This window comes from Emydura macquarii, unplaced genomic scaffold, assembly GCF_026122565.2.
Source record: "Emydura macquarii macquarii isolate MOO-44397 ecotype Brisbane River unplaced genomic scaffold, CSIRO-AGI_Emac_v2 contig_2768, whole genome shotgun sequence".
Lineage (NCBI taxonomy): Eukaryota > Metazoa > Chordata > Testudines > Chelidae > Emydura > Emydura macquarii.
In genome coordinates this window covers 34128493-34156332 of record NW_027132905.1, presented here as the reverse complement: position 1 = coordinate 34156332, position 27840 = coordinate 34128493, and the positions used below count along the sequence as shown (strand labels likewise).

Below are 27840 nucleotides of genomic sequence, written 5' to 3'. Positions count from 1 at the left end.
AAGATGTTTTTGGAGTGCTCATGACATACTGAACGTTATTGTTATAAGTAATATGTTTGTGAATTGGTTTGTTGACATCTGGACCGGTCCTTTGTTCCTGGAATGCTGAGGTGGGTTGTTCTATACAAGTCCTAGTGAGGTGTGAATTGCTCCTTAGCTCTGTGGAGTTTTGCCTAGATCCGTTTCAAGCCATGAGACCCATTTGGAAATACTACATAGCGAAGCCTCATAACCATACACTTGACATTGCAACAAAGGACCACAGTGACTCAGGGCATGGAGGGAACCATACATGGACACTGTTTGTCACCTGATTCTGAAGAGGGATGAGTGAAACCCAAGAGGGGAGCAGGAACATTTTAAAAAGGAGAAACATTTTGCTGTTCACTCTTTTTTCCACCTCCATCTACAAACACCAAGCAACTGAAGTGCTGATCACAGGGGGAGGGCCTGACTCGAGGCAGACCAGCCAGCCTGTGGTGAGAATCATCTGAGTTTGTAAGGTTGCTGAAAGTGTTAAGCTTAGTTTAGAATGCGATTTGCCTTTTATTTTCTCTTGATCAAATCTGACTTGCTTTCCTCTGAATTACAATCACTTAAAATCTTTCTGTACTTAATAAATGTGTTTGTTTTCTCTAAAGCTGTGCATTTGGTTTAAGGTGTGTTAGAGACTCCATTTGAAGTGATAAGGCTGGTGCATATCAATTTCTTTGATAAATTGATGAATATATGAGTTTGCAGTGTTCAGTGGGCAACAATGAACATTGTAAAATGGCAATTCCTAGGGTTGCATCTGAGACTGGGGATATTAGCTCGGGTCACACCATTGTATAATCCCATGAGGAGATGGCTAGAGACACTCACTCACTGAGTTGGGAGCCACTTGCTTGCTGGAGGCTGTGAGAGATCTGCCCAGGAGTGGGCAGTTCTCACAGCAAAGCAGGGTAAGACGGGCTCCAAGAGTGAGGGATTTGGGTGACACAGTGATTCACCAGTCCAGATTATGGATGGGAATGTCACATAGGTGGTCTATCATAAATAGGTGGTAGACTACTAGAAGTGTTTTTTTTTTTTTTTTTTTTTTTTTTTTTTTAATTATCATGCTATCAAATAGATTTGCTCATTTCTGCAAGTTAATATAAAGAAAAGCTATCTTCAACAGAATAGAATGCTACAGAAAAAGCAGCAGTGTAATCGGACTGCAATAGTTCCTCCTTTCCTGTATCTCACTCTCCAGTGTTGTGGGTGTGTTCCCTACCTATTTTACTTAACACTTTATATTTATTAAGCACTTAAGGACATTGTTTTATTTATTTTGAGGAAACCGCATCTGAAAAGTAAAATACTTGAAAGTTGGTACTAACCAAGAGTGAAGAACATGGCTTGAGAGATGAGACTATACTGCAGTTCAGGCTATACAAAATAAATACTATCATTAATAAAAGAAAACTTAGGTATAGCAGGTATAATGCTAAGTATCAGGAAAAATATTGTATTCTTGGAATCCATACTCTAAACATGACAATAGAATCACATTTCATAGCTTTTTAGGGTTAGATAACTAGGATTGGATGGAATATTAACATGCATTATTTCTCTTCTTTTATTCAGCACAGATCATCTCCTCTAACAGGGACCAGTTTAGAAATGGAAGATTTTGAACATCTGGATGTAAATTGGAGGCCAGCAGGTCACCCTAGATCGTATGCAATCCTTCTGGCATTAAAATCTGTGAAACTGTATAACTGGGTAATCTTTTTTAAACTATACTCCTTGGTTTGGTATTCAATACTTAAATCTTGCAGTGTAATCTTTTAAACCCACTTTAAATAAAGATCTGTTGGTTTATATTACAGCAGAGCTACTATACTAATGAAAAGATCCGATGGCTCTGTTTTGTGTGTCAAATGTTCTCATGTCTCCTCTAAACTTAGTTTTAGAAACTTTGAGGACTTCTCAGATCAATTTCAAAAGCCAGGTGTGTGACACGTACCTCACACAGCCACTTGCATTTGTGCTGAAGCCATCTACACATAGACATATGATAAATTAAAGCAGCCAAGGATTTTCTTCTCCTCTCACCCTCTTCCTCTCCAGTTCCCTCTTCTCCTTCACCACCAGAAAGAAAAAAATTAAGCTTTCTATATTGTCAGGCTCTGTAGGCCTATAGATTAGCAAAATCCCAACACTGCTAAATACTAAAAATGCAACATCTCCCCAATGTGAATATACTGCTTCCAGTCCATAAGCATCCTTCTTTTCTTAGGGAGCAAGTAGCATTCCTTGCTGGTCCTGAGGGAAGGGAGGAAGGCAGAAAAGCAAGCATGTATGCATTCAGTCAGGCAGGATTTACCTTGTTTATACTGGTATACTCCCCCTTCACCAGAGCTCTCTGTGGAGCCTGAATTAGCATCAGCTCCTTCACTTTCTGAAACACACTCAGCACCGTTCCGTACAGGCTCTGCTTCCTGCTCACCATTTTCTTCCACAACTTTTGCTTTTTTAAGTTCAGAGGTGTCTCTTTCCAGGTGGAACCCATGGCTCATTTTATCCTCCTGTTCAGATTCAGGTACTTTGTCACCTAAACGTTCCTCTTCCGCTTTAGGCTGAAGCACAAGTGAATAGAGAGGTTCTGATTAAAAACAACGTCCTTTTCAAAATACTCAGTGTGTGAGGCAGCTACATGGGTCACTACAGCACATTTGTTCAGCACTATAATGTATATGTATCTTAAACGGTGACATGGACAACTATAATGAAAAAGATAATTTGTTCAAAACACAGTCTCTCATTTCTGAGATAACCCACTGACAGTTTACAATGTAACTTAATGGCTTAATATTACCCATAAAGTCCACATGTACTGTTGAGTTAGAATGGAAGGAACAGTTAAGCCCTATAATACGATGGTCAATTCAAACTCATGGAAACATCTCTCACTCCCTCATCTGATGGAGATCAGCAGCGCCACTAAAAGCAGTGCTAAACCCTATTTGCAGGGGTTGTTTCTTTAAATGAAAACTGCCTGCTGCAAACTGGAGCAGTTTCCGGTAAATAAGGCTAATGTAACATGTAAGTGTAATTTTAGCTGACTGTTATTTTTCAGGAAAACCAATATTTTGTATGTTATCCCTGACTGTTAAGTTTAGAATGCTCAAGGGGACAGCCTTTTTCTGATTACATACAGTAAAGTGCTAGGAACACATTTTTCGTGGGAGAAGCCCAAATTCAGATTAGAGTCATTCATTAAAAGAATGGTGCCATTAATTTATGATGCTTAAAAGAGAAATTTGATCACTTCACTTTGCTATATAAAACATAGCATTCAAAAATGCTTTCTGCACTGTTCTAAAGAAAGAATTTGTAAATTTGCTAAATTTTTCTTTAACATGGCCTTAGAGACTGAGTCCTTTACTGAGTGATGAAAAAACACATAGCAACCGCAAGTTTTCCTGGCATTGCCCCTTGCCAGTGTGCTTCACACTCTGGCCTGGAAAGGGGCATGATGATGACTTTAATTTCCATGGTCCATTCAATAATTAGCCTTTCTGTTAAATATGCCAACCTGCAGGCAAATTGTGATGGTAGGATACTTAATGTGAAAGTGTGATGTGGGCACCTGTCCACTAAAAACTGGACAGAAAGCAATATATACACATAGTTAGACTGTATGCCATTACTGTAGAGTGAAAACAGGCACCTGCTGACCCCAAGGATGAAACTCCTAGTATATCCACCTGCCAATCCTCCAACAAACAAAGACTCATGGTTAATTCTGCAGATACAAGCCAACATACTTCTCTAGTGGAAGGATGACAGGATGGTAGAGCTGCAGTAAAATGATTTGAGCAATGAGAGAAAGTTGTGAAATGAACAGTGAGATGTGGGCAGGGTGCTCTTAGAAGAGACAATGAACAATGCTTCCATTTACCCTGTTTGGCTAAGGGCAGGCGAGTTTTATAGTTGTTCTGATAACGGACAGTTTTAATCAATTTGATTATAGGCGCTATTGCTAACTCCCCCTTTTTCATGATCTCTTCTAATTCTAGATTTCCCTAGTTAATTTAATACACATTTCTACAGTAACTCCACAAGAATGTAAACATAAGAAATATCCCTGGGCTCCCAGGTAGCTTTCTCAAAAAGTCATGCCAGGGCTGTAACTCATGCTGGACACCAGGGTTAAGTGTGCAGAACAGTTCAAATAAAAAAACATTTACCAACATGCCTTATGAGCAAAAGTTTAATTTTAGTTTAACTTTCAAGTTACCTTTGCATTCTTCATAATGCAACACACCATGAACAATTCCACCACTCAGCACACATTTAAAATGATTTACCACAGCAGTGACAAATTATAAATATAGTGGGACAGTGCATATGGAGAAAAACAAATTTTCAAAATAATTTTTAAAACTATGAATGAGATATGTGGATAATTGTTGATAAATACAGTTCTGAATGCAACACTTATGTGTAGGAAGAGGATAAATAAAAGTGTAACTACACGGACATTAAAATTGACCCCTGACCCTGGGCTTTCATTCCCTGGAAAAGCAGTTGCTGGGAATGCTGCAGTAGCAGCTCTTGTCACTCGACAGAGTCCACCACTGAATCTGGGACATTTGATTGATAGGAAGAAGAGTAACCATGATATGGACCCTTTGGGGTTGCGAACGCACAGTTATGACAACTGGAGAAGAAAATAAGATATCACTGACTGAAAAAGTAGTGAAAACTGAAAAGCAAAACAAAACTGAAAGAAAAATAATCGATTTATGTAGCTACTCTCCTTCTCCTGTCAGGTGCTATTGGGAATGCATCCTCTATTTTTCTACCTTCATTATCTTATGTATAAACTTCTCCCCATAATTATCCTCAACTTAGTGCCACAACATGTAAAAGTGCAGTTACTGATAAAGGACTGACAGCACAGAGCAGATAGCACATAAAAAGCAGATAATGAACTGCAGAAATTAGTTTAACTAGCAATGTGAGGAGAGAAAACCCACCAAAAGAAACTGCATGGAACTAATGCACTTGTATTCGTTTTTTGTTTAAGTCTCCGTATGAAGATTAGAAATCTTTCAGATTTTCAACTGTTTCTGCACATTTAAACATGGCCTACACGGAAAGATGACTCCAAAATGAGGCTTTGTAGTGACAATAGTTGCATAACTCTCTTTACTCTGCTACATGTAACAGAAGAAACCCCATTAAAACTCCTACTGTTCTGACCCTGACAAACCACCACTGCCTTTTAAAAGTCAAAATCTGCCCTTGAAGATCTATTGCAATAATCCCATTGAAGTCAACAGGAGCTGTGCACATTCATCCAAGGACAACATCTGTCTCTTAGTACAGATGGGGCCCATATCAGACTACCAGAAAGAAGGACCTCACACCAGTGCAAACTTGAGGGAACAGGTAGAGGGAAATCTCTGATTTGTTGAAAATTTTCTCTATTCGTGCAGCTATTGTTGATATACAGGTTTGCATGAAAACTTCAACTCTTTCACATCTCGGCTTCTCTTCCAGCTTGATTCTGCCATGAAGACATAGTTCTTTGTTCATGACATCACAAATACAGCATTGTGAAGGGGAAAGGCATGCTGTGTCACTCAACACCAACCTCTGAAGCTCATTATTGAGCAGCTCTAATGGGCTCCAAAGGGAGACCTGTCCAATCCTTCACTTGAATGACAGTAGTTACAATGTGTGACCCTGAGTGTGGGGTGGATATAAATTAGACAAAATGAAAGTAATTTAGGTATCCAACAGAGCTGCAGACTACGGGTATCTGGTTAAAGTATGATGGAGTGTATCTGACAGTTTGCCCCCACATTCAAATCTGTCTAAGCCTTCTAAGCTAAACAAGAGGTAGAATACTGACCAAGCTAGCCTTATAAGAGAGTTACACTGCATTGAAATGAAGAATGAGGATTACACTACCCCTTACCTCCATTTCCGCCTCTAACACCTCCTCAGTGTCTGGGGTCCGATCTTTTGGTTTCTTCCACATCTTTGGTGCAGTTACAGCTGTTTGGGCTGCAATACAAGTTTACGCCTATTACTTGCCAACACCATATCATGTTTAGAACTGTCTGGTCCTGGGTAGTGCCTTCGCTCTCAATTGAGCTTTGTTTTCAACCATACAGAAAAATAAAAAAAGCCAAACCCTTCTACAGAATTAAGATTCAAATGATCAGTTTTTAACCAAAAAGCAGTAACAGCTAAATGGCCAGAGCAATATTAGAACAAGACAGAATTTGTTTTACAAGCTATTTTTTTATACTCTAAGAAGTACTTTACAGAGCAAGGAGTTAACAACAATGACAATGTAGGGAAATACTCAGCAATATTTCACACATTATAATTGTTTGAAAGAGCACTACTATTGACCAGGATACTGAGTTATGCTTGATAGTTTTTCCCTGAAGAGTGTCATAAGATTTTTAATTTCTATCTCAACAGCGACCAGAAACAAGGCAGAAGGAATCCTGTTTTAATATCTCATCCAAAAAGATGGCACTCTAGAAGTGCAACATCTCTCTGGTAAGCACTTATCCTTAATTGTGTTTTAATGAATTTCAAAAGCCAATTAATAATTCCACTTTTTATCACATCTACTAGCCAGTTGGTTGAATGTCTAAATAAAATATTTATAGTCACCAATGATCTAGTCTGACCACTATTTTTTTTCCTCAACAGTGAAAGACCACCCAGAATATTCATACTTGAAACAGACAAAAGTATATTAATCCAAAACATATGTGATCTGTACTATCAGCTCTACGAGGTTTGGGCACTGATCTTTGAAACACACATATGCTTAACTAAAAGCATCTGAAGAGACCAAGTGAAACGAATGGGACCGCTCATGTGCAAAAGTGTTTGTAGGATCAGGGCCTAAACTGCTAGCTGTAGAACAACATGACATGTACATATTTAACATAAAACTATAAAATGGAATTGAGAGATTTTACACACAGATGAGTGAAAGAAGAGTGACTAAAGACAATGCACCAATACACATTAAGTATGTAATTGTAATTAGATCCTAAGTTGCTGGCATTTGTTCCTGTGGGGAAAAAGGAAATTGGGTACATTAAGTTCCCAGTGACCAAAAAGATGCCTGGTTGGTTCAGTGGCTTGTTAATAGAGGTTAGTTTGAGGGAGAGTATGGATTTTTGAAGACATCACTGGAAACAGCAGAAATTATTAAAGCAAACATGCCACTTAGAACATGGCATGTGACAAAATATAATGCTACAAATACTGAGATAGTCGCTTTCTGTGTGGAAGAGAACAGAGATGGCCACAGCAGTATACATGAGGTTAACTAAAGTGGGATTCATAATATGAACACAAAAGTCAGCTCTTGATAAACATGATATCCCAGCTTCATCTGGTCCTTTTATATAATGCATGACAAAGCAGACATCAATTTCATATTTCTGTGCACATCAGTTGTAACTAGCCTAAACTTCTGAACAACATTACTGAACTTCATACAGTGCTTTTTATCCACAGATCTAAAAACACAGTAAAAGGAGTGCAAATATCACCATCTGTGGTTTACAGATGAGGAAACTGAAGCACAGAGAGATAAATTTGTGATAAAGCAGGAATTTCCTGTAATATTTTTGACTACTGTATGTGCCTCAGTTTCCCTTTGTACTTTGCATTGCTAACCAGTGGATGTGAAAGGGTCAAAGCTGCTTCTGGAGCAGCACAGGAGAAGTGAGGTCTGTATATCACTTAACTGTCTGGAGTGGAATGAAGGATCATTAAAGAATTGGTTGAAACTGATCCAGGCCAACTCAGGATCTGGAAAGACAATGAGAACTGACACCTAATAGCAGGAAACCTCGGCAGACGGAATACATGAACTCAACTGGAGAACAAAGGAGAAAAGTGTCAGGTGGCTAGAGTAAAGGTTGCCCTTCGGGGAGAAACAGGCTCTCACCTGTGACTAAGGACAAAGGGAGAGAGCCAGAGCCAAAAATGGAATCTGTAACAGTGTGGCCGGCTGATTGCACTGGCTTGGCCAGGTTGGACTAAGGCTTAACCTTTGCCTCTGTGTGCTAACTTGAGGACTTGCAGGTTCTGTAGCTGGGTCAATGATAATCTGTTATATTGTTCTGAAAAGGCTGCCTGCTCTTGCTGCAAATACTCACTGAGAGCACTGCACCCTAAAGGAGAACAGTGCAAGCCTTCCGCAGGAGTGTGGCTCAGCTGAATTCACTGCAGGGAGCCATGAGGAGATACAAGGATTGCTGGGACCTGAAGACCCAGTCTTGGAATCTTGGAGGCCACAGGCCTACCCCTGTGGAACTGTGTGGGTCCTTGGGGCCCAGCACACTAACGGGGTCACTCCCAAGGGACTGGTCACATGCTGGGACATACACCATATCCTGTGGATCCATGATGAAAGTGACTTGCCTAAGGCCACCCAGCAAGTCCATGGAAGAGTGGACAAATAGCCTAAGTCTTTTGACTCCCAACCCAGTGCAAGATCCACTGGACCCTGCTGTTAAGAAAATTTAAATAAAAAAAATACAGCAGAACCTTGCAAATTATCAGTAATAGCTGGGAAGATCCATGATAAATAACTGAATTTTGGAAAGACAAGCTGGGTGAGGTAATATCTTTTACTGGACCAGTTTTTGTTGGTGAGAGACACAAGCTTTCAAGCTTATAAAGAGACCTTCTTCAGGTCATAAAGCATCTGAGTCCAGTGCTCTCTCTCCTATTAAAACTTTGCTACAGTGGGAAGAAACTGCCAGATTTGTGTGTCGATCATAGGGTCTGGTTTAGCAAAGGGTGGATATAAGCGAGAATCCACTGTCAGTGAGAGAACACAAATAGTTTAAGCCCTACATTTCACCACCTAATGTGCTATAGTTTAATGAAGAATGTCCTCTGGGTTTTAGAAGTCAATTCATTTTTTAAAAAACAATTCCATGGAACTCCACAAAATAAAGCAGCACAAGATATGTGATCCTATCTTGTTGGCTCTGCAGGAATCAGCAATGAAATGCTCTCAAGTTAAAGGGGAGTGCTTGCTGTGATATCTCCATCCTTGACAGTGCAGGGCGCTGTCACCATGCTGTGAGGTGATACACACTGATATAACATAATAACTATTATTTATCCACAAAACTATTTCAGGGCTTAGGGAATTCTCTGTGGGAAGTTTAAGTCTGCCTATGTGTGTATATGAGACTGGCACTAGGTGTGACAAGAGAGAGACTTGATAGATTTAAATGTCAGTGTATAAAAGCAGGAATTAATAAGAACTATGCTAATTTCAATTCCAACTGAAACACAGAAGTAAAAAAATGTTTTCAAGTGAACAAAATAATTGGGGAAAGAACAGTTCCTTTTGAGAAAATGCACATATACACAAGAAAATATAAATTATACAAGACAAAAATATTTTCAGGCTTTCAAAGTGGTGCAGCTATATAAAAAGGTATTTAACAATACTCCCCTAAAACTACCGGCCGTTTGCAGATGCAAGAAGAGAGAAATGCTGCTGTGAAAGGAAGCTGTCACTGAAGACATTATCTTTCCAGATTAAAAGGATACCTTTTTAAAAAAAGGAATCACTATGACTTTTTGGGCTCCTTTCTCCCCCTTCCAGATCAGACTGCCCCTTCGGGACACTCAAAACAGCCATATTGCCAACAACAAGGCCCAATTAAAACCCAAGGAAATATACTCAACTTGATGTCTATGAGTCGGCAAAGTTACTTATTTTCTTTCCATTATCTATTCTCCATTACATGTGGAGTGTGCTAAACAGTCATTGGCAACATTATTTCATCTTCAATAATAGATTTTTTTACATCCTTGACACAAGGAACACAAGTAATACAAAAAGGACTCTATCCTGCAAAGTGCTGAGCACTGACCTCTCTGGGAGTTGTAGGTACACAACACTTTTCACAAGTGCTCAGCACTTGCCAGGACTGAGACATAAGTCATTCCTAATTTGTCACTGAACCTCTCTCTCTTGCTCAGTTTTTTTTTAAATTGCGTAGATCCATTTTCCTCCTCTTCAATTGTAAAGCCCATTACAATATACTAGCACATTTAGAAGGTATCTACAACTTACTTCAGAAGGATGGCAGGAAATAGATTAATTATAATATTGTGTATTTTAGAAAACATGTCTTCATAAATATTTTACACATACACAGCTTATTGCTAACTGCTCTGCAATAGCCTGCTGTTATGTCATTGCTTCATGAGACAGAAGTAAATACCTGACAATGCACAAAGTGCTGAAACACATTTGAAGCTTGATGCGTCAGCCATGTATTCCTATCCAATGAATGTCATTATCATTTTAAATATAGGACATGAGAAGGAACAAATGATTGTGTGGTGTTGTATTAAGGTTTTATTGGCAGTAAGATGGTGGTGAAGCCACTAATGAATTATACAGGTCAACCCAAAGGAGTGCCAATAAAACCACTCTATCACATATTCCATATCTGCTGCAGGTTTTATAGACAAGCTATTTAAAAATATTTTAGAGACTTACAATAAGATGCATTGTCACAATATTTCATCTCTGCGTGTAAAATGAAATCCCACTGAAATTCAAAGGGAGTTGGGCACCTAAATTCATTAAGGTCCTTGAAAAGTATAAAATATTGTATTATTTCTGCTTATAATCAATTTCTATATTGCCACTTTTGTAATATTTTGAATTATAATTCAAATAGAATATAATTCAATTTTTTAAAAAAGTAATTCTGTCCTGATGAAAGGTATCAGATCAACAGCATTAGGGAATGAATACCTCCACTTTCTGGAGAACTGGAGGAAGCTGTGCAAATTGCTCTTGCACCCTTCCTTGTGTAAAATTACTAGAAGTCACCAGGAGAAACTATGCAGATAATCTTACTAGTTCTATTTATTGGAATGTATAGAATTAAATCTTGGAAAGATGCTTGTTGACATTTGTGATGGATTCCTTTCTATATGCTTTTATCACCAGTAAAGTCTTTTTTTAACAGCAGTAAATTCTGTGTTGCCTGAATCTCTTTCTAACGAAACAATTTTCTTAGATTAACTTCTGTCTGCAGGTAATGTCCACATAGCCAAGCAAACAAACTGCACTGCTAATGTACTATAGTTCAGAGGTACAGGGAGACAGCAGTTTGGTCACCAGACCAATGTATTTCTTGTTCTTTCTGAAGAGACAGACAACCATGGTGTCAATTAGCACCAACCATGGTGATGGCTTTGTGATATGGACATCTGCCATTAGGAACAACGGAACAAAGACAGACCACCTCATGTCCCAGTGGAGAGACAGCAAGTTCCAACAGAAGGGAACTGGACTGGGAATCAGAAGAAATGTGGTTTCTATTCCTGGCTCTCCCACTGAATGTTACTTCATTTCTCTATGCCTCAGTTCCCCAAGTAAAATGGGAATAAAGAAACTTACCCTCCTTTATAAACTGCTTTGAGCTCAATGGATGAAGAGTATTACATAAGAACTAAGTGTATTATCATCAGCTATTGTAACTCAAGTTATTACTAACTTGGAATGAAATCAAACTAGTAACAGGCTCTATATTCCATTACTAACATCTGGAGCAACAGTCTCCAAGTCCCATTATTTCTTAATCTGCTAGTATATTTTGAACACTCACTGAAACCTGCTCATAGTCATATGTTCCAGAAGAATGTAGGCAGCTAAACTATTTCCATTGCACAAACCCTGTATGACTTGAGGCTTGTTTTCTCTCTTAAGCTTAAGAGTTGAACCAGGACTCTGTTTTTTTCAGTCAAAACCAGAAATGGAAGATATGCAGAATTTTACTTACAAATTTACCACAATTTTAAAACTCAATTTGGACTAAGAAGTTAGAAACATGACAGGAACTAAGCAATGTGATACAATTACTGGCAAAAATTCGTATCAGTAACAGGAATAACCATACTCTCCTCCCTCTTTTAAGCTCCCTACTTCAAAACTGCACATCTCATAAAACTAGTTTTCAGGAAAAACAGGTACTGACTTACACAAGACATACATCTATTTTTATATTTATAGGAAATACAGTGAGTATATTTAATTATACTCTTAAAATTATCTTTTTTTTTTTTTTTTTTTTTTTTTTTTTAAACAAAGCATTGTTGGGTTTCATGTTTATGTCTGTTAGGGATTCCATATCAAATGTTCTCCATTTACTAGTGATACAATGATTTTCTAACTGTCAGCCTTGCACACATTCTCTGGGATTTGAAAGCCAAACTGAGTTCCTAATAACTCATGCCTCCTCCACAGTGAAAAATATTCTGGAAACTGGAACTAAATTAATACATAATGCTAATGACGCATAAATAGAATAGAACACAGGACACTTTCCAATAGCTTCACTGGCTCTAGAGTGCTAAAAACGACAAAAAGTGGTAAAAGTTTATTTCTATCTATAAAGTTAGGCTGCTGAGTAAGAAGATGTCATTTTTACATGGAGTGGTTATGATCAGAAAAGAGATTAAAGGCTTGTCTACACTGGGATTTCAGTCACCAATGTGGATGTTTTACACTGGTATAAATAGTGATTTGCACCATTCCAGTGCATCTACAGTAGGTGTTTGCATTAGTACAGCTATATCACTATAGCTACTCTGGTGGCTAAAACCTCAAGGCAGACAAGACCTACATGTTCATTTTCATTGTGTCTGACCCCACTAAATCATTTTACATCCTGAAGATTTTTTTCTACACTAAATATATTTGTAATTAGTCTTAAAAAATGTAGATACTTAGAATCCAAGTTTTCTAACTTTGCATTTCTTGCCTCTGCTTTCTGTTTGAGAGTAGATCACCCTCATGTTGCTCTAACAATGCCTAAGACAGAACTCAAGAGCATCACCCTAAAACAGACTCGCAGAGAACCACTTGTTGAGAGTTGCTGCTATGGAGCATGCATACCCCCATACAATTCTCTCTAAGGACTTGTAGTGCAAACTGTAGGGCTGTGCAGACAGGGTGTGAACACCGAAGTGCTGTGTTGTAACTCTCCTGTGTGAATGATGCAGAACACAAAGAAGTTCCTATTTCACATTAAAGTAGTCCTCTTGAAACAGGACTACATTAATGCAAACTAGGAGTCTTTTAGTCAATGTTTGCAGTGTCCACACGGGGAAGTTACAGCAAACTGCTATTCACATCTTCAGTCAAAACTGTGGTGTGGTGTAGACACAGCCTTAAGTGTTTGGTACAGCACCTATTCTTGTAGTATCGAAGTGGAAAATTAGATATGCATTGGGAGCTCCCTAGTGGACTTCACGGAGTCTTCTGCTCTCCTGCCTTTCCTGGCTTTTGAAAGTTTTGCCTGGGATAGACAATTTATTATTATTATTTTTCTCTTTCCTTTCCCCTCCACCACATCATTCTAGTTATGATAGGGAAAGTTTTATCAAGCAGATGGTTCCATATAGCATGTCCTAAAGCTGGACACTCTCTGGATCCATATAATTGCCTATGGAAGCTTGTCCTTAGATGAACCCCCTTGGAAAAAAACATTTTCTTTCTGGCTATCATGGACTTTCTAAGCCGTTTTGTCTAAGAGGAGTGTAGCTCCCTTAATGTGGCCCTGCAAAATCACTTGAGGAAAACTATGTGTTCAATAATAAATGCAGACTTTCATAGTTGATGGTTCAGAATAGCAGTGAGGGTTTTATGAATGTCTTCTTTCTGCGTCAAGGAAGGACTGACTAGTGATAAGGGCCCATGGCTTTGCTTCAGGGACCCTACTACCTCAGCTGGTCTTTATCTGAGTAATAGAATGGGCCCTATTGCTTAAAAATATAAAGCTGTTGATATACAAACTGAAAGCAGAGCAAAGTCCCTATCTGGCAGCATCAGTAATTTGCTGCTGCAGCAGAGATAACCGGAAATTAATTTTTTAAGCACTGCAAACTCCTGCCCTTTGTAGGTAACAGCTATGTCAATCCTTGACAAACCTAAAGATACTGTTTATGTCTGTGTAGAGATGGAATAAGTTAGCTGGATAACTGTCTTCAAACAAATACGTCACCTAACTAAACATTTTACAGAGTATTCAGAAGGGGGACATAGCCTTCAATGACAGACTGGAAACTCAGGTACACTATTTGGCTTCACTTTGCAGGATAAAATATTACAGCTCTCTTTCACAGGTTCAACACTCCAAAACAAAACAAAACACGAGGTTACTTACCTATAACAGAAGTTTCCTCGAGATGGGTGGCCCCTATCTGTATTCCAATGAGGGTTATGCACATATGCTTACACCTGGAACCGGAGTTTTGGAAAGTAGTACTGTTTGGCGGTCTGCATATGTGCCCTGGGCTGCCTCATAGTCTCACCTGAGGCAATAGAGGGTGCAGCGGGCCGTCGGCATCTCCAGTTCCTTCTCTACCGCAGAGCCGTTGACTCCACAGAAGAGGAGAAACAGGGTGGGTTTGGAATACAGATAGGAACCACACATCGAGAAGAACATTCATTTACAGCTAAGTAACCTCATTTTCTTCCTTGAGTGAAGGTCCCTATTGTATTTCACTGAGGGCGATTAATAAGCAGTACCCATGTGGAGGATGGTGTTAGCAAAATTTGAATTTGGTAACCAATTTATTCCTTGGTGTGATGAGGTACACTCACCTCTTGTGAGGGCCTCCGGTTGGCTGAGTGCAAACCTACACTCTTTCCTTTTCCTGGTGCCCCTCTTGGCTGTTGCCCTTGTCAAGTGGGTCTTCAGTGGCTCAGCCCCCTGGCTAAGTCACACAAAACTTAAAATGAAGGAAGGAACCCCTTCCAGAGTAAAATGTCCAACAGAGCCTGTCCCTGTGCCCTTGGTAATGTCTTTAGCCCTGTTTCTGGGGTCAGTCCTCACCCCCTTCTGAACTAGCTTTAAGTCCATGTCTGCCCTGGTATAGAGCAGTGCCCCCAGGCTTTCTCCTGGAGACTCTAAGTCCTGCCCTTCACTTGGGCCTCTAAACAAGCCTTATCCCCTTCTCAGGGCTTAGGCCACCTGCCAGTGGCTGGTGGCGGATCCGGGGCCATCCACTAATTCTGGTCCCAACTCAAGGACTCTACAAATAGCAGCCATGTGCTGTTCCCTGGGCCACTTCGCATGTAGCCTCTTCCTCTTCACCCTTACCTCGAGGTTGAAGTTCCTCCTCATAGAATGACAGAACCCATCTTCTGGCTTTCCCATAAACTCCAGAAATCCTGCAAAGAGCACCTTCTTTCTCCCTTTGGTCCCTGCCAAGAATTGATTAGCTCAGGCCCTGCTTCTATCTAAGTCTATCGAGCTCTGATTGGCTGCTTCACTACAGCCTATCTATGCAGGCCTGGAAGACCCACATTTAGTGCTCCTGTTCTGGAGTGGGGTGGATTAGGACCCCTGAGGCCTCAAGCAGGGGGCCTTAAAGGACCGAGTACACTCTGTCACACTTGGATTAAGCTTTTATACTCTAACCCACCTTCCAGGATAGTTACCAATGATATAATTTCTGCCCCATTTCCATTATAGAGAGGTATGAGGCAGGGCTGCCCCCTTTCTCCTTTTCTGTTTGATTTAGCTCTAGAACCTTTAGCCACTATCATCTGAGCAACAAATTCATGGTATCAGGGTGGACGAAGCAGCGCAAAATTATGCTCTATACGGACGATCCTCTTGAATTTGTATCTAAGCCTGAGGTTACCATTTCTATGCTTCTAACCACTATTAATAAGTTTGGACGCCTCTCAGGATATAAAATTAATTGGGGAAAATCAGAAATCTTAGGCATTAACAAATATCTCCAAAAAGACCTTTTCTCAATTTGGGACTTTCAATGGCAATCCTCTTGTATGAAATATGATTACCCAAAATATTTAGGACATTCCTAAGATAAATAATGAACCAATTATCGCCCAAATGGTTAACAATTTCAGGAAATGGAGGTCATTAACGCTCAGTTTGTGAGGTGAAAATGTATGTCTTTCCCAGAATTTTGTATGTGCTGAGGGATCTCCTTATTTCTATTCTTTGAACTTATTTTAAGAAATTCAATAATATTTTCAGAATATTCCTTTGGGGCACAGGGAAGAAAAACAAGGTTATTTACCAGTAACTGCTGTTCTTTGAGATGTGTTGTTCATGTCCATTCCATTATAGCTGTGTGCATGCCTCCGTGCACGGCTACCAGAACATTTTTCCCCTTAACAGATCCTGTAGGGCTGGCTCTGGTGCCCCCTGAAACCCTGTGCACATGCTGCAGTATATGAGGTGCTGCTGGCCCTATGTCTCCCTCAGTCCCTTCTTTCTGCCAACTCTGGCAGCAGGGACAGGGGGTGGGTTATAGAATGGACACAAGCAACACATCTCGAAGAACAGTAGTTACTGGTAAGTAACCTTTTTTTCCTCTTCGAGTAATTGCTCATGTCCATTCCATTATTGGTGACTAACAAGCAATACTTTAGAGGTGGATCGGAGTTACCGATGAGCTGCCCTCAGCACCGCTCTGCCAAATCCTGCATCCTCTTTCACCTGCTGGATGATGCCATAGTGGGATGTGAAGATATGCACCGACGACCAAGTGGCGGCTCTGCAGATGTCTTGCACGGGCACTCTCTCCAGGAAGGCTGTAGACAAAACTTGAGCTCTGGTTGAGTGCGCTGTGATGGTTCTCGGAAGCGGAACCTTCGCCTGCTCGTAGCGGAACTTTATGCACGATGTTATCCACAAGGAGATGCGCTGGGTGAAGACAGGTGAGCCTTTCATCTGATCAGTCACTGCGACGAAGAATTGCGTGGATCTCCGGAACAGCTTTGTGCGCTCGATGTACAAGGCCAGGGCCCGTCTCACTTCCAGTGAGTGCCACTTCCTCTCCTCCTCTGAACCATGAGGTTTGGGAAAAAACACGGGGAGAAAAATATCCTGATTACAATGAAATTGGGAAACCACCTCGGGCAGAAAGGCCAGGTGCAGTCTCAACTGAACCTTATCTTTATAAAACACCATATAAGGCGGCTCCAAGGTCACTGCCCTAATCTCGGAGACCCTCCTTGCAGAGGCAATGGCCACCAGGAAGGCCACCTTCCAGGAAAGCAGAAGCAGAGGGCATGAAGCCATGGGTTCAAAGAGGGGGGCCCATGAGTCACGAGAGGACCAGGTTGAGATCCCAGGGAGGCACTGGGTGATGGACCTGCAGATAGAGCCTCTCCACCCCTTTGAAGAACCTAACTGACATTGGGTGGGAGAACAGCAATCTCCCCTCTATTGGCTGATGGAAGGCCCAAATAGCCGCAAGGTGAACCTTCAGGGAGGCCACCGCCAGTCCATTGAGCTTTAGCTGAAGCAAATACTCCAGGATCACCTGTATAGGCGAGAGGATAGGCAGGATACCCCGGGACTCAGCCCAACAAGTAAACTGTATCAACTTACCCCGATACACGACCTGTGTAGAAGGCTTCCTGCTGCCAAGCAGGACTTGTTGGACATGCACCAAACAGGCTCACTTACCTTCTGTCAGCTACAGAGCCTCCACACCACGAGGTGGAGGGAGTCCAGGTCAGGGTGCAACAGGCGATTGTGGTCCTGGAACAGGAGGTCGTGCCATCTCGGGAGTGCCGGGGGACAAAGAGGGGCGGCAATCGAGAGGTCCAGCAGCATGCTGAATCAGTGCTGTCTTGGCCAGGCTGGAGTGATCAAGATAACGTTCGCTCTGTCCCTCTTGATCTTTAGCAGGACCCTGAGCAGGACGGGAATGGGTGGGAACACATACATGAGGGTCCCGGACCAGTCCAGGAGGAAGGCATCGAAGATCCACCTGGTTTCTTGACAATGGACAGAGCAGAACTGTGGGCACTTCTTGTTCCAGGCCAATGTGAACAGGTCCACCTGGGGAGAGCCCCACCTCCAGAAGATCATAGACACCACCTCTGGGTGTAGCGACCAGTCGCGGTGGGGTAGAAACGACCTGCTGAGGTGGTCTGCCTCGTTGTTCCTCACTCCCGGGAGGTGAGAGGCTATCATGTGGAAATTGTGCCTCACGGCAAAGTCCCACAAGCAGATAGCTTCTCTGCAGAGGGGTGAGGAGTGGGCTCCCCCCTGCCTGTTGATGTAGTACGTGGCTGCAGTGTTGTTTGTCAGCACCTGTACCACTCTTTCCGTAAGGAAGCGGAGGAACACTGCACGCTAGGTGAATGGCCCTCAGCTCCTTCACATTGATGTGCAGGCACCTCTCCTCTCTTGACCAGATCCCTTAAGTGCCTAGGTTGGCACTTATATGGGTCCCCCACCCTATGTGCAAGGTGTCCGACATTAGGGTAATTGAGGGGACTAGTTCCTCGAATGGAACGCCCTTCAGCACTGCCCGGGGGTCCTCCACCAGTCTATGGAGGTTAGGATGGGCGGGGGAACTATGACCACCCGATCCAGAGGGTGTCTGCTCGGGACATACACAGAGGCCAGCCATGCCTGAAGCAGTCTGAGCTTCAGATGAGCGAGTCTCATCACATAGGTGCAGGCCGCCATGTGACCTAACAGCTGCAGGCAATGCCTGGCTGTCATCATGGGGCATTGGGTGATAATGGAGACTATTGCCTCGAAGTGTGGCTGGGGCAGGAAGGCTCTGGCCTGGGAAGCATCCAGGATAGCTCCAATGAACTCTATGCGCTGCACTGGGTTTAACGTGGACTTCTGTTTGTTTATAAACAGGCCCAGCCTGCAGCATGTAGAGCAAGTGAGGGTCACGTTGTTCTGCACTTGGGACCTGGACCTACCCCTGATTAGCCAAGTGTCCAGATATGGGAAAATGTGTGTACCTTTTCATCTCAGGTGCGCAGCCACTACCACTATGCATTTGGTGAACACCCTCGGGGCCGAAGAGAGGCCAAAGGATAAGGCTGTGAACTAGTAGTGGGAGTCAGCCACCATGAAGCGAAGGAAGCGCCTGTGGCTGGGGAGGACAGATATGTGGAAATATGCATCCTTGAGATCGAGGGCGGCATACCAGTCTCCTGGATCTAGGGAAGGAATTATGGAAACTAGGGAGACCATGCAAAATTTGAGATTCTTGATATATTTGTTGAGACAACGCAGTCTAATATGGGACTTAGACCCCCTTTCACTTTGGGAATGAGGAAGTACCTCAAACGGAACCCTTTCCCCACCATGCCCTGGGGGACCTTTTCCACTGCTTCCAGGCTGAGGAGGGTCTCCACTTCCTGTATGAGGAGTTGCTCATGAGAGGGGTCCCTGAAGAGGGATGGAGGGGAAGGGTTGTTTGGGGGAAGTGAGGCAAACTGGAGGGCATAGCCCACCGAAACTATACCAAGGACCCAGCGTTCCAAAGTAATTTTGGCCCACTCGGAGTGGAAGGGAGCTAGGCGATTAAAAAAGGGACAGGATGGATCCAAGAGAACGGTTGGGGCGCCACCCTTGGGCGCACCATCAACAGTGCCTCCTTTGGTTGCCTGACCGCCTGGAGGACCCCTGCTGGGGGGCTGAGGAGGAAGTTGGGGGCAGATTATGTTTCCTAGGTCCCCCTATTTCTGTCCCGTTGTATATAGGATGGGAACAGCTGAGTTTGGAATCTTTGCTGCTGCTGTGCTTGGGGACGTGACTGACGCTTAGAAGACTGAGGCGTGTAAAGGCCCAGGGAGCGAAGCGTAGGTCTTGAGTCCTTCAGACTGTGCAACTTAGCATCAGTCTGGTCTGAAAACAAGGCCGACCCATCAAAGGGAAGGTCCTGGATGGACTGCTGAACCTCTTGGGACAGCCCGGAGGACTGGAGCCATAAGCACCTTTGCATGCAGATGGTGGAGGCTAGAGCCCTGCCCGCCGAAGATGCCTGGAGTGCTGCTCTAGCTACCATGGTACCCTCTTCCATGATCGTATTAAAGTCTAGGGCCTGGTCCTGGGGCAGGGCCTCAGCAAAGTGTCTCAGCGAATCCCTGCTGGTTAGCAATCCTAAACTGTAGGCTTGCCATAGAATAAATTTTTCTCCCGAACAAGTCCAATTTCTTGTTGTCCTTGTTTTTGGGAGTAGACCCCGGCTGCTTCTCCCTATCCCTCTGATTGGCAGTGTCGACCTCCAGAGTCTCAGGGGAGGGGTGGATAAACAGATACTCAAACCCTTTGGCCGGGATGTAATATTTCTTCTCGGCTGCCTTAGACATCGAGGCCACCGAAGAAGGAGTTTGCCACAGGGCCTTCACTATTTTGAGGATCCCTTTATGGATGGGGAGGGCTACTTGAGCTGGGGCAGCCGCCGCCAGCACACTGAAGAGACTGTCTGTAACCCCTTTTAGTTCCTCCACCTCCAGCCCCAAGTTGGTGACAACTCTTTTGAGCAGCTCCCAGTGCGCCCTGAAATCATATAGTGGTGCTGAGTGGTCTTGGGAGACTGCTTCGTCCAGCAAGGAGGAGGAGGATTGAAGGGGTGCAGCCTGAGGTGGCGCTCCTTCTTGTCAACGAGCGGTACCCAGAGGTCCCCTCCTGTGGGTCCAAATCATCATCCATGGGGTAGGTGATGGGCCTTCCCCAGTAGCGAAAGCAATGATTGTACCCCTGAGGACTTAAAAGATTGGGGTCCCGGCCTCACCAGGAAAACCCAGGGGCCCCAAAAAGGCCATTGGGGTGGCCACTGCCCTTGAGGCCATCCGGGGGCTATCTGCATCGGGGCTCTGTCACCTTCTGTTGATGGCAGCTTGCCTGACGACTACCTCCCCTCCCTCTCCGAGAAGACCCTGAAGTAGCTTCAGAGTCCGAGGCTCTCACCCTGCATTACCGAGTCGGGGGGGAGCAGTGTTCCAAGTCACGAGCGCTCTGCCTATCTGGAGAATGCCCTCTCAACACCGTCAACCTCGATGACGATGAGGGATGCCTTCGGTGCCGTGAATGGTGCTGGTGTGCAGGGTCGCGCTCTGAGGAGCTAAATGTACCGGAGCATCGTCTCGGTGCCAACAACTTTTGGCACTGGTTGCCTCTTGGCTCCATATTGGCTTTCGGCGACTGGGTTCAGCACCTCCTCAGTTTGGGCGAACTCCTCGGTACCAAGTTCATCTTCGACGACCAGGTTCTATGCCGCCTTGGTGCAGGCCAACTCCTCGGTGCTGGGATTTCCTCCGACGACCGGGTTTTGCACCACATCAGTGCAGGAGAACTCTTCAGTGCCGGGGAGCGGGAACGGAACCATCTGTGGAGCAGCGCCCGGAGGACGACCTCGACTGGTACTGTCTCCTGGCATGAGCTGCTCCCAGTGCCGGGGAGCGACGTTGGTGTCGAGAGGGAGAATTTGCGTCCCGTATCAGTGCAGGTCAGTCCCATGACCCCGACCTGGAACGACTTCTGGGAAGCTGGGCTGCTCCACCCTAGGTGACCGTCCAGCGGGAGATCTTTCTCCCCATACCAGGGATCTCCTCAGCCACTCAGGGGGACCCAATGCAGATTTCCCCAGCAACACCAGCCCCTTCTCCCTCAGCGGAGACGGCGGAGGCAAGGCCTCCAGTGTCAACAGTGCTGGCAGGGTCAGAGGGGGTCCCCCACTCCCAGGAGTCGGGGGAAGCTCCCTGACTGGAGACACTGGCTCCGGAGACATGATCTCCATGGGCCAACCTAGGTGCGGCTCGGTGCTCAACCCCGCCCGTTTCGACGGTGACGGGGCAGTGTCCACGTTCCCCACGCTGCTTCCTCTTCTTCTTCTGCGCCGGGGAAGCGGCGTGGTGCCGGGTAGCGGTCAGTGCCGATGGTGCACTCTGTACCGACCTCACATTTGGTATCGAGATGGAGCGGGTCGGCTCGGAGGCCGGGTAAAGTGCTGCCTCCATAAGCAAGGCTTTCAAATGGATTTCTCTGTCCTTTTGAGTCCTTGGTTTGAAAGCCTTGCAGATCTTACACTTATCCTTACGGTGGGCTTCCCCCAAACACTTCAGGCAGCTGTTGTGGGGGTCACTGAGCAGGAAAGCCTTCCCACATGAGGCTCACGGTTTGACGCCCGGTGACTGGGGCATACACTGGTCTCGGCTAAATCCCAGCCAGGACTACTTTAAGTTTCTAACTACCACTGTTAACAACTACTTAACTAAGCTATCTAAGGATAAGTAACATAAAAAACAAAGTCCAGAACAAGGGGAATTACCAATTGCAAGGCAAGCAAGGATAGTTCCAGCAACCGTCACGGGAGGAAAGAAGGAACTGAGGGGGCGTAGGGCCGGCAGCGCCTCATTTATCACGGCATGTGCGTGGGGCTCCAGGGAAGCCGGAGCCAGCCCTACAGGGTCTAACGGGAAAAAAGTTCTAGTAGCCATGCACGGAGGTGTGCACACACCTATAATGGAATGGACATGAGCAAGCACTCAAAGAAGAATGTAGATTAACTCTGACCAAATTACAGCTCCCCCTGTATCTGTGAGGATTTTGTTTTCCCAACCTGGAAAATTATCATCTCTCTTTTTTGTCAAGCCAGGCATCTTTGTGGTAGTTAGATATGACCGCACAGAGCCTATCTTGGGTTCAGACTGAATGAGAATTGGTATAACCTCCCCTGCTTTCAGGCCTTGTAGGATAAAATTATTATAGATGTGATAGCTCTAGAACTCCCAAAATAATGGCTGAGGCAAGCTTGGTTAAACTTGGTGAGAAAGTTCTGCTTCCAACAATTTTTCCATCTTGACACTGTACTATGGAGCAATCTTATCCTTAAATATGGTGGCAAAACCTTGATGTGGAGGGATTAGATGGATAGAGAAATTATGACTGTGTTGCAGCTAACTGACAATGATCAATTTAAACCATGTAGAAACAGAGAGCATATTGATCAAATCTGCAGATGACACAAAGCTGGGGGGGTTGCCAACACTATGAAGAACACAGCTAAAATTCAGAGGGATCTTGATAAATTGGAGAACTGAGCTATAGACAACAAAATGAAATTCAACAAAGACAAATGTAAAGTACTACATTTAGAGAAGAAAAAACAAATGCACAGATACAGAATGGAGGCTTGGCAGCAGCACTACTGAGAAGGATCTGGGAGCTCTGGTGAATCAAATCTCAACACGAGTCAGCAGTGCAATGTTGTTGCAAAAAAAGCAAAAACAGTTTTAGGTTGCATTAACAAAGGAACAGCATGCAAGTCACGGGAAGTGATAGTACTATTCTACTTGGTACTTGTTAGGACTCAGATGGAGTACGGTGTCCAATTTTGGTCACCAATATACTGAAGGGATCCAGAGGCGAGAGACAAAGATGATCAAAGGGATGGAATGCAAATCATACGAGCAAAGGCTGAAGGAACTGGGTATGTTTTGTTTGGCAAAGAGGAGATTGAGGGGGGACATTATAGCGATCTTCAAAGACTTGAAAGGCTGACATAAAAAGATGGAGAAAAGTTGTCACAGAGGGTAGGACAAGAGAAAATGGGTTCAAACTACAGCATGGCAGATTTAGATTAAATCTCAGGAAAAACTTCCTAACTGTAAGAACAGTAGGACAATGAAATAGACTGTCTAGGGATATTGTGGAAGCTCCTCCAGTGGAGATTTTCAAAAGGAGGTTGGATAGCCATCTGTCTTGAATGATTTAGACACAACAAATCCTGCACCTTGAACTAGATGACCCTTCCGATTCCTTCTAAACCTGTGATTTGTAGATGTTCAGCAACAATTTGGCTTGCCCTGCTCATGAGCATGGAAATATCTCTAGTTAAAGCAGGGGTGTCCAACCTTTTCATGTGAGGGGCCACACTGCAATTTTTTTTCACTCAGGGGGCCAGTGAGCTCAAAGAGGCTGGAGGGGAGGTGCTAGTCCTCCACCCGCCTGGCTGAGGTGGAGCTGATGCTGCGCCCCACTGGCTTGGGAGGGCTTCTACGCCCCCCTGGCTTGGGAGTGGAGGGGGCTCAGGGCTGGAGGGGAGGGGCTGCTGGGACTGGCTCAGGAGTGGAGGAATTGCTTCTGCACCCGGCCGGCAGGGGCTGGAGGGGAGGGTCTACTGCTGCTCCTGGCCAGCTGGGGAAGGCGCTGATGTGCCCTGCTTGCTAGGGGCTGGAGGGGCTGCTGCTGCACCCCGCTGGCTCAGGGCTGGAAGGGAGGGGCTACTGCTGTGCTCGGCCAGCTTGGAGCTGGAGGTGATGCAGCTGCACACCCAGCCGGCTGGCCAGCATGGGGCTGGAGGGGAGGGTCTGCTGCTGTGCCCAGTCAGCTGGGGGGGAGGGAGGGCTGCTGATGTGCCCTGCCAGCTTGGAGGGGAGGGGCTACTGCTGTACTCATCCAGCTCCGGGGTGGAGGGGCTGCTGCTGCACCTGGCAGGCCAGATAGCAGCCTTCGGTAGGCTGGACTCTGGCCTGCGGGCCGTAGCTTGGACAACCCAGAGTTAAAGCATTTACTTACGAATGTATTTGGACCGGAAGCATTGAAAGCTTCAGAACTTTTATTATTTTACAGGAACCCTCCTAGATCTACTAAGCCAGTGGTATCCTTATACAATTTTCTGACCCAAAGCACTCTGCCAAAGATTGATAATTTCAGAGTTGTGAGGAATAGATTTGGATACCCAAACTATCTGACCCCGTGGAATAAAATTGTATCTGATGCTTAAAAAGCAACTATAGACTTGACATTATGGCTTATTCACCAAAAGACATGTTTTTGAATACAATGGTCCCCATGTTGGCTAATGGTAATGGGCCACATAAATGCTGATTTCTGTTGGAAATGTAACTCCCTCGGTGCTATATTAACTTATATGTTTTGGAGTGCTCCTATATCAAGAATTTCTGGTATGAGGTGAGTCAAAGGACCAATCAGACATTGGATGCTAAGATAGAGCCCTTCCCATTACGTTTCATTCTTGGATATATTCCTGATACCTGGAGATTTCCTGGTTACAAGGTGGCATGGTCCCAATGTCCAGCTTTGGTTGCTACAAAATTAATCCTCCAAAAACTGAGAAGTCAATCCCCACCAAATGTTGATGCCTGGCTCAGTGATATGACTGACCTCGCAGTTAATGAACAACTGACATTCTGCAGAAAGGGAATGTCCAAAAAATTCAAAACAATTTTGGATTAACTTTTTAGAAATCTATGATTACTGTAGACCCAGAAAATACCTTAGACCCCCTTTATCCTAAGCCTCTTTCTTTACTTAGTGTATTATGATGAAACTGGTATTTTGGTATATTTATTGTATTTGAAAAAATTAAAACAAAAACAAAAATATTATTGCTTTAAACTAGTCCAAATCAGCTATTCAGGCTTTAAGACAACAGTGTTCTCCCTTATGTAACAAAAACAATAGCTCAACTTATGTAATAAGTATTCTTTCACCAGCTCCCTACAACAGTCACCAGAGAAATCCCATTAAGAATACTACTACATAGATTCTTTCCTCTTATTAAAGCATAGGGTTGAAATCCAAGCATCACTGAACTAAATGGTAGGATTCTTATGACTTCAAAGAGTCCAGATTTCAACCTAGGTCTCTTTCTACTAGTAAGGCACTTTTCTTTTTCTTCCATTATAATGTAGAACTGCACAATATTGATGTTAATATGAAAATTCTTGTGGTCTGAACTATATAAATGTCTGCTCCATCAAACATTGCACAATTTTGTTTGAATGCAATATTACCTCACATTTACAGAGTGCTTTCCACACAGAAGAATTGCTCCCAAAGTGGTCTACATAATACACTGGTATATGGATAAACAATTTCACCCATCACTGAAATGAAGTCACCTCTGATACAGAATGAAGCATACACTGAACAGAGCACTAGCAACACTACCCAACAATTTTGAGTAAGAAGTGCATAATTCATACCAAAATCACATGGGAAATTTTAGTTAGGTCGGAATATAAATATGAAAACTGGAATTCTGCCAGGGAAGAAGACCTAATACATTTGCTTTTGCAAAGAGCACCATTAGAGTTTTAACTGAAGATTTCATGCCTCCTCCAAAAGACAGCACTTCCTACAACACGGTGCCCCCTAGCATCACACTGAGGGATCAGTTCAATACTAACTCAGTAATGACTGCCACCTACACCACTTCCTGAAACAATTAGATTATTCTGAAAAGTCTCCAGTTGAAATCAGGCTTGCTTTATGAGAGCTGATAACATTAAGGGAATAAAGTAGTATGATTTCATGCCAGGACATGTAGATAATTAATCTGATGTGTAATAAGTAAATATTTATAAGACATACTGTTCTGAGCATTAAAAATCAAAGCACATAAAAAATTTTGATTCCCATTTCTACCTCATTTCCAGAGATCAAAAACAGCCTTGTAGGAGAAAAAAGAGTTAAAAGCTGGACAAGTGGTCAGGCCTAAATTACAGGGAACGAGGTCAAGGCAAGGGCAAACCTTGTTTCTGTTAATTGTGTGAATTTTAGTTAGAGTTTGTTATTTCTCTTCTTCTCCTCCCTTCCTGTCCATCTGTGCTGGGAATGAAGTTAATAAAATACCTATTGCTGTTTCTGTGCAAGGCCTTGGTGGGAAGAAAGCATTATCTTCCTTCCCCCCGGCATGCCTTTACTTCAAAGAATGTTAGTGTAAAATTTATAGGTTTTAAGATGATGTGCCTGACCTCTGTATGGTAATCCTGTAAACAACAAACAGGGGCGGGTATAAGTATATTCATTATGTAGTTGTTAATATTCATTTTATAGGTGTTAATGTAACCAAGTAAGGGTCTATGGGGAGTTGCTGAAAATGTATACATTTACATACTGTTATGGATAAAAGAATTGTAAAGTAACCCTTTGTTGCTCACTCGCGGCATCGAGGTGGAACGAGCAGGCAATAAAGGGTTCTGTCTCCCCAATCCACCCCCGGGACAACCTATTTGATTATTTCTAACAAGCCTCCTAACCTTTAACTCAGGAAAAATAACACAACTCGTTATGTTTTTGTTCTGTTCAGCATCTGTCTTTTGTAGTTAAAATGTCATAGAAACCTGAAATTCATAGTTAAGCCCACTTTCTGGAAACTACAAACCCTAGCTGGCTGCAGGAATCCTTCTGAAGACTGTCCTAAAAGGACGCATGTGTAAAGAATTATCTTATTTACTTTATTAAATCTCTCATTCCTCTCTGAGGACAATTATAAATCCAAATATTTGGAGCTGAGAAATGCAATACAGTTACACTTCATTAGTACTAAGTCACAAGGACTGTTAAGAATATAAAAGACTAGCCTGGATAGTATTTCACTTTCCTTTAAATAGCATGCTTTTAATATCAATCAGAACATCAAGAAAAATTATACAAAGCCCGGGAAATACTTTTTTCCTTATTGCTAAAAGCATTTTTTCAGAGACTATGGTTGAGCTATTTATCAATAATGAAATTAAAGAATTAAAATTAAAATCTTCATAATTAGAAAACCAAAACGTTGCATATAAAATTTTAGAGTTTAAATTATAGTACATTTAAAAGCAAACTAGAACCCTATAATTTAGGACCTGGTCATATAAATTGTTTCTTACACAAGTAGTTCTATTCCTCTGTTGAACCAATAAAGAAATTAAATGTGTGTTATGAAGTGGCTTAGATTGAGAGAGCACTCTTATTGCAAGAGCAGTGAAAAATTTAAAACATGAGAAGGCAGAAGAAAATTATTAACTGAAAAGTATCTGATGCAATATGAATAGTGAAGAGCCTGTTTAGATCCAGCATGGAAGTTATTTACATGTATATGGCATAATTTTCCACTAATCATCTCACAGCTTTTCACTGAAGTAACTTAATATCAGAAAATAATACAGTAGATGTAATTAATTAATGCCATTACATGCATTTGGGAAAGGGTAAAATATAAAGAGATAGAAAA

At 43.1% G+C, this 27840-nt stretch overlaps 1 protein-coding gene across 14 annotated transcripts in view; it reads right to left on the bottom strand.

Moving 5' to 3' along the window:
- EIF4G3 (eukaryotic translation initiation factor 4 gamma 3) overlaps positions 1 to 27840 on the bottom strand; it is a 401491-nt gene that overhangs the window by 110872 nt on the left and 262779 nt on the right. For all 14 annotated transcript variants that reach the window (XR_010923447.1, XR_010923446.1, XR_010923445.1 and 11 more), the window contains 2 exons: positions 5960 to 6048; positions 2354 to 2606 (listed from right to left, as the gene is read on the bottom strand). Coding sequence is in view for 11 of the 14 variants with exons in the window: in XM_067566990.1 (XP_067423091.1) it covers positions 2354 to 2606; positions 5960 to 6048 (342 nt within the window). In the remaining 3 variants the exon portion in view is untranslated. The remainder of the gene's footprint in view (positions 1 to 2353; positions 2607 to 5959; positions 6049 to 27840) is intronic.